General features: G+C 47.5%; 1 protein-coding gene across 2 annotated transcripts; it reads left to right on the top strand.

Annotated features, from left to right (window-relative positions):
• Nucleotides 1–831: 831 nt before the first annotated feature.
• DIPK1C (divergent protein kinase domain 1C) lies at nucleotides 832–12,466 on the top strand. 2 transcript variants are annotated; one of them, XM_076330076.1, is made up of 4 exons: nucleotides 832–1,029; nucleotides 6,430–7,107; nucleotides 10,969–11,133; nucleotides 11,873–12,466. In XM_076330076.1, exons 1-4 carry the CDS (start codon nucleotides 847–849, stop codon nucleotides 12,086–12,088), a joined length of 1,242 nt encoding a protein of 413 aa, XP_076186191.1. In that variant the 5' UTR covers nucleotides 832–846; the 3' UTR covers nucleotides 12,089–12,466. The 2 variants fall into 2 exon arrangements, with proteins under 2 accessions (XP_076186191.1, XP_076186193.1); XM_076330078.1 differs by lacking the exon at nucleotides 832–1,029 and adding an exon at nucleotides 5,203–5,577.
• The last annotated feature ends 317 nt before the right edge of the window (nucleotides 12,467–12,783 follow it).

The following is a 12,783-nucleotide window of genomic DNA, read 5'->3' as shown; positions in this document are numbered from 1 at the left end:
GACCCAGTACACCCTGCCCTGTTTTGGCATCGTATTCAATGGGGCCGCTCTGCTGGCTTTCTCCACTGGCTGCCAAGGGAGCCAGGACTTGGGGGTGCCGGGCAGGAGCCAGCCCGCATCCCCGCGGCCGGCATGGGGGGAGGGCAGGGGAGGCCGTGGAAGCTGCTGGAGAGTCAAGGGGTGACCCACCATGGGGGGGGCCTGGGGGGTGCGTTAGTGAATGGGCACCTGGGTCGCTTCTCTCTCTTCCTCCTTTAGCCTCGGGCGGATAGAAGCGGAGAAGTTACTCCAGAATAATCAGGTTGGTTTTTTTTCTTTCCCCCGTTTGACGGGAGACGAAGCTTTCACCAGAAGGAGCCGTCCGTCTCCAGGCTGCCTCTTTCAAAGCGTCGGGCAGCCGCCTGGATGGGGAAGGGTTCCCACAGCAGCCTCCATCACCCTTCGAAACCCTTTTTATTCTCGGGTGAGAAACTCAGAGGGGGAAGCGGGGGGGTGGGGGGCGCGGGCAGAAGCCGCCAAGTGACTGCAGGGGCCGCTTGGCACAGGGGAGAGCAGACAAAAGCCGGCGGAACTACGTGGCTTAAATTCAAAAGGGGCGCTCCGGGCTCCGTAAGGGCAGCACCGGCCCGGGGCGGGGGGCGGCCGCGGGGGCGGGAGCGGGGCCGGGGCCGCGGCGGCGGGCAGCCCGGCGGCGGGGCGGGGGGGAGGCGGCGGGCGTTTGGCGATGGGCGCCGGCGGGGAGCGGGACAAGCGTGCGAGGGGGGGAGCGCGGCGCCCCCGGCCGCCGCCGCTCGCTCGGGGCCGCAGCGGCTGAAGCCGCCGCCCAAGCCCAGCCCGGGCGCGACGATGAGGGGCATCCCGGGCTTAAAGCGGCTGCGGCTCAAAATCTGGCGGCGATGCACCCTGGTGCTCCTCCTCCTCTGGGCTGCCTGCTGGATGGTGGTGAGCGCCTTGCTGTTCCTCCTCCACAGGAGCGTCTTCTCCGAGCGCTGCACGGACGAGAAAAGCCACCGGATCCTGGCGAGGCTGGTACGTGCCCCGGCGGGACGCGGGGCATCCCCCGGGGGCTGCCCGGCAGGATAAGGCGCCGGGAGTCCGTCAGGGCTGCGATGAGCCCCGCACCCGATTTCGGCCGCGCCGCCGGGGCGCTCCCGCCCGGCTCCGTCCCGCCGGAGGTGCCGCATCACCGGCGCGCCCCCGGTGCGCCCGGGCGGGCGGCTGCGGGCGGCTGCGGGCGGCCCCGGCGCTGCCCCGGCGGGCGGGCAGCTGCCTCCCTCCCGTCCCGGGGCGAGGGCAGGTGCAGGCAGCGGCCGGCGGCCGGCAGCCGGCGCGGCGTGCGGGGGCCCTTCCCGGGCGCTTGGGAAAGGGCAGCTCGGCATCCCGCACGCTCCGAAGCGGGAGGAAACCTCCCTCCGGGTCTTTTTTTTTTGTTTAGCCGAAAAGGTGTTGGTACGAAAGTCGTCTTTCAGAAATGCCACGCAGCTTGTAACGCCTCCTCTGCGTCTGGCAGGGGCTGGCACGTAAGATGCAGTTATTAAAAATTCAAGAAAGGATTTGCGCATATTCATAAAAAAAAAAGAAAAAGAAAAAGAAACAGATTTAGAATTGTGTAGGAAACACTGCGAGACGAGGAGCAGCGTGGGTTAATGCTCTGAGTTTAATTTTGTTTCTTAATTAAGGTATTTGTAGTGCCAATGGTTAGGTAGGAAGGGAGGAATCCTAATGGAAATTAAATAATCTATTACTACAGCAAGCAAAAACTGATCATAGAGTTTCCCTAAATTCTGTATAATAAAGGAAGAGAAACTATAGGCAGCGGTCCTGACGGCGTGTTTTTAATGGCAGCGCGATTCAGTTTCTTTACCCCAGCAGTCAGGTTGAAGTACAGCTGAGCTCGGGATTGCAGCTGAAGGAATGAATCCTGCCCGCTCCTTACGTGGTTGGGAAGAGCACAGAGGCGTGGAGCTGCAAGGAGCCGCCAAGCTCAGGAAGGTCCAGGCCCTTGCCATCACCCCTGCCAGTAAACAGATGGACAGAGACTTGTTGCTGTTCTTCAGTTTGGAGAGCGCCAGGCATGACTTCAAAAGCCCAGGCAGGGATCAGATTTCAGGCGCAAGCTTGGAAGTTGTCTCTATCACTGTGCAATAGCTCAGTTTCAGACCCTCCTTCCAGAGGAAGAGTAGCTGAGATTGCTGTGCTCATCCGTTTCCATAGGTGAGTCTTCAATAGTATCATTAAGGTTTGTAAGCGACAGTTTTCCCAGGTGACGTTAGAAAGGGATCGTCCTTCTAGTGGAACAATTGGAAAATGAGCTCATCTTCATCAGCCCCGAAATAAGTCTTTATACATCTTCTGAAAACGGCATGAGTTTCACGGTTATAGAAAGTGCAAGTGATCTACGAAACAGTCTGATAGCTTGAGTCTCACGCCTTTTATTAAGCAAAATCTGACTTCCAAGAAAAACTATTTTACTAGTCATCTGTTGTATCTTCAGTTGGAGATAAGATGAGCTATTTTAAGCAAGTGGGTGAAAATTGCATGGTTGTATACCCTTGCAAGTGGTATTTCTGAAGGTTTATTTCCTTCTTCTGGGTAAAATGTACATCTGTGCAGATGTGTACTGCACTGGGAAGGCTGAAGTAGCACTGGGTGTTTTGCAGAGACCAACTTTAACTCTCCAAAAGACCACTTACTCTTTCCTAACATCAGTCTCACCTTCATTGACACTGAACACACTAAATCATAGCGATCAATTTCTGTTTTCTCTAGAGAAATTAATTCCTTTTGATGCCTTCCAAAACCTTGCTCAGTGTTGCATTTACATAGAAGTACTTGATAACAAGGCAAGACTCAGTCCCAGGCCTGATCTACACAAGTGATGGTGGTACAGTAAGTTATTTAAATTTATATAAATCCTTAGTGGGGTTTACATTAATTTAAACTTTTACATGAATTTAAACCCAGCTTTTTTAACTTATCTTGATAAGCGTACTAAGGATATTAAAAATTATGTAGCCAATTTTAAACAGAAACAGACGAGCGAGTCCAAACCATGCTTGTGTTGGCATTTTTGTGTAGTATAGCTGCTTTTCTATAAGGCTTTTGGCTTAGTATCACTTCCATATTTTAGTTTAAAAAATCTGGCACTTAGTGGCATTCAAAGGGCACTCATTAGGTAGATTTAAAACTGTCTTATCAACAGATCTAAAATGCAGTCATTAAGACGGGGATGGCAGTGTGGAGGACCATTTCTGGAAGTTTTCTTTGGGGAATTGATTCTTCTTTTTATCAGCAGTCATCGTGATGATAAAAGTCTTGTATGGTTAAGTTTGCAGTTAGTGCAAAGGTTCCTGGGTTGATAAATAATAAACAGACCATCTTTTCATTGCAGGGTAATCTGAATCACCTGGTTAAATGTTTTCAGTCCACCAAAATGTGTTTTAATACAGTAAAATGCAAGCTAGTACATTGGGGAGCACAAGAGTACAAGCTATGCCAGTAGGATGGAAGACTGTCTTGTAAAACTGTATGACTTTGGAAAGGACGTAGGGGTCAAATATTTGCTTCAGCATGAACTACCAGTGCAGTCTGTGCCTAAAAGGCTGCTACGATCTCTTGAATGTCTCCAAAAAGGAGAATTAGGGAAGGGCTGTTGGCTGTCTTTGCAGCACTGGACAACAGCATTCAGTTCTGATGTCTGTGCTTCTAAGGTTGGCAGAGAGAAAAATGGAGAGAAGAAACAGGGAGGGAATAAAACCACAAAAATCATCCAGGGGCTGAAAAAATAAGGATTATAGTGGGAGGGCTGGGGAGCTAAGCTTACTTAGTGTGTTATGCTTATGGCAAAACATAAAACACTAAAAGTTGGAATAATGGGGGGAAGGGGGAGTAGCGAGGACGTGAAGGTGCAGTCAGTCTTCGCTGACCTTCTAGGTTACAATGAACAGGAAACTGAGGAGGTTTTTAAAGCCATTGAGTGACCCACAACTCACTACATGCTGTGAGTAGAGAGAGACGCCTTGAAAATTGTTCAAACTTCTTGATTGCTTATTTGAGGAAGCGTTTCTGAAATTCTTGCTCACATTGGTGACCAGCAGAGAACGTTACTTCTGGGAGGTAGATCTGTGTTTCATCACTGTGAGACCAGGAACTCCTTGGTCAAGTCCTGTTTCACAGATCCTCATTTGCAAAACACTGCGCAAATTCAGTGTAAGAAGAATCAGATTCAGAGACTGTTTGTCAGATACTAGGTTAATAATCAAATATTTATGGGTTCAACTGGAACAGCGGACAAGCCCAAAACAGCAGCCAGGTTCAAAAACGACTCATCTCCTATGTCTGGGAAATGTAAGTGAGACTGTTTTTTCCACAACTACTTTTTCTCATTAATGCCATTAAGAATGATGTGATGGCAGCACAAGAAAATAAGCTGCGTGTTCACATGTTTGACTGCAGGTCTTCTGGGCATGTGTTCTTCTAGATGCAAGAGGTCCATGCATACGGACCCTCTAAGAGTGAACTTGATGGACCACAGTAAAATTGTCCACAGGGGCAAGTGTTCACCCGTGTGGGCCCAATTACAAGACTAAATCCTATATTCTCTTACTGTAGCAGAAGAAGAGTTAGGTTGTGGTCTTCTCAATAGGAGAGCAATGATTTTAAATGTGATTATACTTATGCTCCAAAGAAAACCCCCAAAATTCCTTCTGTTTGTAATCTTCTTTCTAAAATTGCTTAGAGTTCCAGATGGTAAGAACTGCTAAACTACTTCTGTTGAGAAAATTACATTTCCTACTTAAAAAGGGAAAATAAATTTGTACTACATTCATAGGAGTGGATTTTCAAAAGCAAAAACATTGATCTGCATGCTCTGAAGTCTGTGGACAGCCCAGTGAGTCTGCTTGACCATCCTGATGTGAATGTGGATGCAGATGTGTGTGTTCCACACATGTACATCACCCTGGACTCAGGGTCAGGACATTCATCCTAGAGTTTGCCTACCTGTCTCTCCTTGCTGGCATCGAATGTTCTCATTTGGGCTGTGAGAACATCTGAGTATAAATAAATTTTATGCCTGTCTGAACTGCCCTCAGTGAGCTGTTTTAGTCAATTTATCACCATTCCTGGATTTTGGATTTAATCCTCCACCCATTCCCCAGTGTGTTGTTTAAGGTTGAACTCTGAATGTTGCCTGGCATCAGAATGTATTCCTCTGGTGCACACCTCAGAGACTGTCCTAAGAAAATACACCACTTGAATTTTATGATCATGTTTCTTGTGTATGTAACAGCAAGTCACAAATGAGGTGGGGGTCAGGCAGCCACTGCAAGTACTCCACATGCAGTAGGAGCTGCCAACTTGTTTAAATGCAGGTTCAAATGCCAGAAAGCAATGAAGAAGGCTGACACTGTCAAGCCACCTCCCAGATGTTTGGCTCCCTACACCACCACGGTCTATTCCCCTTTCACCAGAGACCTCTGATCATCCCCTCTACTGATTCGCCCAAAGCAGTCCCTGCAGCTGCACTTCTGAATGCCCACAGGAATATATCAACTGCCTACACTTTTGGAAATGATGGTATGGAAGCAATTATGGGTTGAAGGAAGGACTGGTGAGGGAATCCTTGCAATTCTCATATGAATTTGCAGTGACCACTTAGCTATCAAGCAGCAGTTCTCATGTTTCCATGGGCTGATTTTTTTCCAATTAAAAAAAAAAAAAGTATTTAATTCATATTAGAATATCTTTTCTGATAAGTCAATATAAAAACTGGAAAAGTCATTTTGTCCTACAGCATTTACATATCTAAAAATTCTGAAAGATCTTGGTCCAAGAGGCATTGAGCGCAACCTCTGGGTTTCCTGGTAGTGCAGAAGGAGGTTCTTACAGCGTCATTCAGGGCATGTTGCGCGCAAGGTTGAAACATGCAGGACTGCGGAAGGTCCCAGCAATCCAGCTACCCGTGGATTTTCCTGTAGTTTAAGTGGGGATGTCTAAGTTATGCTGCCCTGAACCTTCCAGAGAAGTCCTGAATTACGCTGGAAGTTATTTCATCTCCTGTGCCTTGAAGTGTTGCAGACCAGAATTTCACATAGCGCAGCCAGTGTGTTCAAAACTTGTCTCGCTGAATTTATATGTGGCAAGAACTTAAGAGCAACAGGTCATCTAGTCCATTTCCTTGCCCCAAAAAAGCCTGTCCTTTACCATCCCAAGAATCCCCATTTTGAAGCAACATTTCCCCTAGTAAAAGGTCTCTAGAGACTTCTGAAAAACCATTGAATAACCCAACGGCTGTAGGAGGTGTGTGCTTGCGGTGCCACAACTGCTGCAAGACTCTTGAGCTTAGGACTATTGTTGATTCTTTGCCTTTCTTCTAAGTGGTCCACGGGTGTATGGTCCTGCTGTGAATATTCTGCTCTTTTACTCCAGTGTCTTGACTACAGCAGCGGAGCCCTGACTGGCGACCTCTGTGAAGACCTGTGTGTGGCACAGAAGTTGGTGTACAAACACTGCCTTTACTATGACAGAGGTAAGAAGGTCATCCAGGCTGACTGGAGAGGCCGGCCCATCATCCTGAAATCCAAAAAAGAAATCTTCTCCAGCTACCAGCACCTCAGTATGCTAGAGGAGGTGGAAACACAGGATATTCCTGAAACAGAGCTTCTGCTGATGGTAGCCTTGGAGGTCAAAAATGTCCTGGGACTAGAACTGTCTAACAATACCATGGGGCCCCTGTGGACAAGGAAGAAAGGACCACATTGGAAAGCACAGGTGGCCAGCATGTGGTCCTTGCTCCAGCAGGAAGAATACATCTACTTCAGTTTGCTGCAGGACTTCAGCAAACACGTGCTACGAATTATCGGCTCTTGTGGACACTTTTATGCTGTGGAGTACCTCACAGCTGGACATGCCTGGCACAAAACTCTTTTTCCCTTGGAAAACGTGGTCGGTCCCTCCCTTGCTGGCCACAGAAGCAGGGTGAGAGCCATCATTGACATTGCACTCAGCTTTCTGGACATGGTGCAGCATTTTGATAATGATTTCTCTCACCGACTTCACCTGTGTGACATCAAACCAGAAAACTTCGCTATCAGGCACGATCTCACGGTAAGTTGAGTCTTTGGGGTTGTGTTGCAGCAATTTGAGGTCAAATTCTAGTCTGAAAGTGGCTGTGTAAAAATGACACTTCCCTCCTCATACAGCTTTTGGCCAAGTTTTTGCAAAACCAATGCGTCTACAAGGGACAGGGGAGCTTCTCTACTGCTTTTCCTCTTTGTAGTATGTGCAGCCACGTTGCAGAGCGCTACATCCTGCTGCTTGTTTTGAGAACTGTTTGCTCAGTTCTGATTTGTTTCACCTCCTCAAAGGCACTGGCACCGACAGGGTCCCTTGGATGTGGTGAGGGATACCTCCTGAAGGCAAGGAGATCTCAAAAGCTGTAGCTGAAGCTGTAATTTGAGTCACAGCAACTATTTCTGGTAGTGATGCTGAAAGGAAAAACTGTTTGAATTTGAAAGCTAAGGCTGAATTCTCTGACCTGGCACAAGGGGAACTCCCCACATACAAACACACACATCTTTGTGCTTTAGTGTTCAGCTTATCTGGTCTGGAAATGATCCAAGGACAGCGACATGAAAATCCCTGGTACTGTTACTCTTTGACTTTTCATTCTACAGCTGTAACTCAGACCTGAATAGCTATGCATGTTTTCTAGGTAGTGATGTAGCTCAGCACCACATTGCTGAATGTATCTTGCATTCATTCTGTGGACAGAAATTCCACTGGTTTCGCTGGGAATTGTGTGTACGGACTGGAGACACTGTGCAATAAGTAAGTGTTTGAACCAGACTGACAACGTGCAGTGACGTCAGTGGAGTTTCTGCACTCTGAGTGAACATAAAGCATTTTCAGGGACTTGAATGCTATTTTCAGCACTCACTGAGTGTTAATATAACACTTGCATCTTCAGAGTACTAGACAAACATTGCCTAAACATATAGCCATTAAGAGCAATTAGAGTGCTTCCCCTTCACCCTTCCCTTCCTCCCTTCCAGTGTTTATTCAGGTGCAATACAGCAGCTGGACAGGGAATGGGTGAGGAGCTACAGCAAGACACTAGAAAAGCGTACCAGTGTTTAGGCAAAGTGAGGTACGGCAGGGATTCCTCAAGGCAGGCTTTGCCCATCTTTTTCAGTTATGCAGGGCTGTGACTGCCTGTGGCTGAGCACACACCAGAGCATCTGTTTTACCACCTGCTTAGAGGAAAAGAGATATCATTTAGGAAAAGAGAAAGAACATTGCTTGTGTCTTCCCTTACGAGACCTTTTGGCGAGGCTTGCTTCTCCAGGATTCTCCCGTGACTTCTGGGGTCCAAAGAGACAGCAGTCACCTTCTGGTATAGGAAAGTACTCTAATTTAGTATTTTCTAGGAGAATTAATTAAAAAATAAAAAGTGAGCTGCTGCTCACTCATGGCTCTCCCAGTTGTACGTTACTTACAGCCTGTTGGTATCACCTGTTTTCACCCCACTGGGCTGGGAGACAGGAGGTATACACAGACAGAAAGCTGCCCGGAGGTGGGGGGGGACACAGGGGTGACAGGGAGAGCTTCTGATCGGTGAAGAAGGAAGGAGAGTGAGAAGCAGAAACTCTAGGCGGTTTTATCAACCAGTTCCAGAACAGGGACACAGCAAGGCAGCCTCTTTTTTTGTCCCTCATGTTTGTTTTAAGCAATTTTTTCACTTGCTTGTTTCTTGTGCTCTGTATAGGATAATAATAAACACCCATAATAGCACCACTATTTCTCATCCCAGCAACGAGACTGCTAATGCCCAGAGAAATGTGCCTTGAGTGCAATAGTTTTACTTTGAGGATTATTTTCAAATGGTGGGGATAAGCCTCCGGCCCTCACTCCAGCCTTCACATACTGTTCCTGCAGCACGGAGGGGAGAGATCACTGCCTGGTAGATCATCCAGGGGAATTTTAAGCTGCCATGGAGCTACATAAGGGGCAGAATTGGAAGGAGGTCTGGGTGAATATACAGTGGTCCGGGAGAGCTTCCCATTTTACCAGCACCTCAGAAAGAACTAGAAAGATTACAGCACCTTAAACATGACTTCAAATCAGGTCAGGAGCCAAGCTGGGTCTTTCCTGCGTTTCCTTAGGTACCTTCATCATCAATTACAATCATAAACCCCACCAAAATGTAGCTGTTTATAGGTAGAGTGTCACCCAGATCTATCTTCACAGGGTCTGGCTGGATGCCCACCCATTTTTCTAACAGATGAACTTCAGTGAAACCACTGAATCCTTTGGCAGCCACACGTTTGGGAACCAGGGCTTTTTTTCCTAGCGAAGCAATTGATCAGACTGTCAAAGGTGCTCAGTGCTGGCAGAGACCCACCAGGGTGCTGATGCAGTGACCCTAGGACTGGGGAAACCCTGCACCGCTTTTACTGTCTCTTCTCCAAAGATGTGAACAGCAAAACTGCAGAAAGCTTAAGGAAGTAAAGAAGAAAAGAAAAAAAAAATTGCCTGTCCAAACGTGTGAAATTCCTTAGGCTACGTCATCATTATCAAGCTCTCCAAGAAGCTTAAAAATACTTGAGTTTTTAAGCTATGCCTCATCTCTTTAAGATTTTCCCTGGGGAAAAAGAAGTAGAATAAAACGAAGGTTAGACCTTGTTCTTTCTTTTGCCTGTGGAAGGTTTATTTGGCCTTCTACCAGACCAGACAACTTTAGTTCCTGGGGTTGATCCAGCTGCTGCTCCAGCCACGCAGTTCAGCTTCCCCTGTTATCTGGGAGGTCGAATCTTAAAAATGAGTCTATCATTTGAGCCCAAGTAACTCTGTTTTGCCCGGGTCCCAGCCGTTTTCCTCCATGACAATGTGTGTCAGCTGCTGCAAGGGAGAGTCTCTGGCCCTGACTGTCAAGTGTTAAGTGCGGCTCTGAACGTACGCTGATTGCTGCACCCGTGGCGCTGAAGGCAGGCTGCGTTCACTGTGGTCACCCACAGTTTGTCTCATGTCAAGCAGCTGCCATCCCATTGCTGGCTTCCTTTCTTCCCCTGTTTATTGCTCTGATTTTTTTAAGTGACCTATTCACGGGTGGAGTGACACTGGCAGAAACTGAGACTACAGCCCTTCGCTCCCAGAATGGTTTCAAGCCTAGCACAGGCAGCAGCTCTGCAGACCTCTTTAAGGGTGCTGCGTTTTCACTATTTTGCAAGCCTCATGTCAGGGCGAGGAAACTGCTTGATGTCTTCAGTCCTTGCTTTTTCCGCTGAGACCAACGGCTGGCTGGGCTCTGCAATGGACCATATTTCTGGACAAGCAGAACAAGAACCATGCACAATAAATGAGTCAAACCATAGCAGACAGGACTGGGCAAAGCTAGTCTCGACTTTCAACAGCCTCAGGGATCTCTCTACAGCTGAGCAGACTCAAACCCACGGAATGCAATGGCAGGTTTGGAGGAGCTGTAGCAGGTGCAGGTACTTCTGCACATCCCACTGCTCCTCTCCACAATGATAAAGTCAGGGGTTTAGTCTGAACGGTGAATTGTGAAATGATACCGTCTGGCCTGTGGGTAATTTTGCACCGTCACGTAATTAAGAGATTGAGTTGCCATCTGCATAAGGTGCAACAACAAGTAAATCAATCTTCAAGTTGGATATAGTTCTGGTTTAAGGCAAATCAATCCAGTTGTCCCCAGGGACGCATATTGTCCACAAATAATTTTCCCTTTCCTGGTGTCGTAAGCATTGGCTGGTTTTGTTTAAAAAGTGGTATTTATAAGACTAGTGCAGCTCAGTTAACCAAAATAAAGTCCTTTCACTGTGATCCCAGTTCTCCACTGGCAGATGCTCTCAGCACAGCATTTCCAAAAGCAAGCATCAAAGAACACTTGCTCAGCCTTGTCCCACAGGCTGTGCTGTGCCACATCTGATGGCTTGTTTTGATCCACAGGTGGTGGCCATTGATGTGGATATGGCCTTTTTTGAACCCAAAATGAGGGACATCCTTGAACAGAACTGCACAGGAGACGAAGATTGTAATTTTTTTGATTGCTTTTCAAAATGCAATCTGAAAATCAGAAAATGCGGAGCACAGAGAGCCAATAACAACTTGCAAGTGAGTAGATACAGCTGCTTTATGCATCCATTTCTTTTAAAATCACATTGACTACAAAATGCATGGTATGTGCTAGGAGACTGTGAGATGAAGACAGTCAGGTTTTTAAACATGGCCACATAAGTGCTAGTCCTGTTCAGAAATCCCATCTTGGGGCACGCAAACAGATCTTTATATTCACTAGTGGCTTTTTTTGCCGTGTTTTTGTGTAGCTGTTAGCCCAATGCCTCAGATAGGAGAGCGAAGGAAGTAGGGGCAGGGGATTGGCATTACTGTCTCCACTAATGGTAAAGTCGGGGCTGTCCACGTGTAAGCAGTGGGGCGGCTATGGCTGCGATTCTCCACTCTACAGACGTAGTGCGCGGATGTAGTGGAGAGGGGAGTCCATGGGGTTCTTGGCCCTGGGATGAGGTGTCTTGTAGCTCACCCAGCTTGTGCCGGTGGGAGGCACTAGCGCAGCAGAGAGGCTGGGGGACTGTAGCTTGGCGGCCTTTTGCCTGCTTCTCGCACCCCCTCGCCCTCACCACCTGTTATGCAGAAGTGCAAGAGCAGTCTGAGAAGAAGTGGGATTCCTCAGCTAGAGCGTAGCCTTTGTGGATGCTCCTTTTCTATACCTTCCTCTTTGAATGGCGGGAGGCATTTTGGATTCGGATGACATTTTGCCACAGTCCTAGAGAAGCAGCAGGACATTAGTTGTAGCTCCTGCAAGACAACAATCTGTTCTTTTCCCTTTCCTCAGGTAATTTGTGACAAAATATTCCGTCGCTGGTTTTCCCCAAATCTCAGAGGACCGTTGGTTTCCCTCCCGCTGCAGCTGCAGCTGCAGAAGGCTGTGCAGGAGTGTGCTGAGCCGGGACACGTGGATGCTGCTGGGCACCAGAGGACTCTGAAATCTCTTTCTGAGTTATACCACCTGCTTCGGGTCACTCAGCAAGAACTGCAAAGGGCAGAGTAGACACAAAAGGCAGAACTGCAAAGGCCACATCGGAGCCACTGCTAAGTCACACCGTGTATGAGGCAGTCTGTGTTTTCTCTCTCTTCCATCGCTCCTACCCATTGTATTACATTTACAGCACAGAGATTGTTTTTCTCCTATGCAAATGAAATTCATGGCTGCAGGTGCGGCACGTCCTGTTAATATCCTTTCAAGTGTGAAATTGTTTTACATTACCTGGATTCTGTTCTTGCTTATTTTCCTGAGCTAGCGCTAGCCCTCTCCATCAGCATTCAGCACATCGCTTGCTTACCAAGAGCTGTAGTCACTGCTCAGATAGCATCTGAGTGCGGTGCTCAGAGTGAAGATGCATTTACAGAAGAAAAGTGTAGTAAAACTAATATCAATAATTAAAATAGTGGGTGGGTGGGTGTGGATAAGTATGTGCATGGTGTTTGTTTTAATTTCTCTGTAGAATGAGGTTTTTTTAAAGTAGGGACAGAGTGCTCTGTGTGAAAAAACAATCTCAAACAGGGAAATGTATTGTCACACGAGTGAAGAGTTGCTTTTGTACAAAGCAGTCCTTTCTGATGTCCCCAAACGCATTTTCTCTGGTGTGTTGCATTACCTGTGCCATAGATAACTTTCTGGGCAGAGATTTCATGAAGGTACTTAGGGCTTTTCTAGAACAAAATAATTATATTCTTGTTGAGTTC

The sequence above is a fragment of the Aptenodytes patagonicus genome, chromosome 2, assembly GCF_965638725.1.
Source record: "Aptenodytes patagonicus chromosome 2, bAptPat1.pri.cur, whole genome shotgun sequence".
NCBI classification, from domain to species: Eukaryota; Metazoa; Chordata; class Aves; order Sphenisciformes; family Spheniscidae; genus Aptenodytes; species Aptenodytes patagonicus.
The sequence above is the reverse complement of the archived record's forward strand: the minus strand, read 5'-3'. Positions and strand labels throughout refer to the sequence as shown.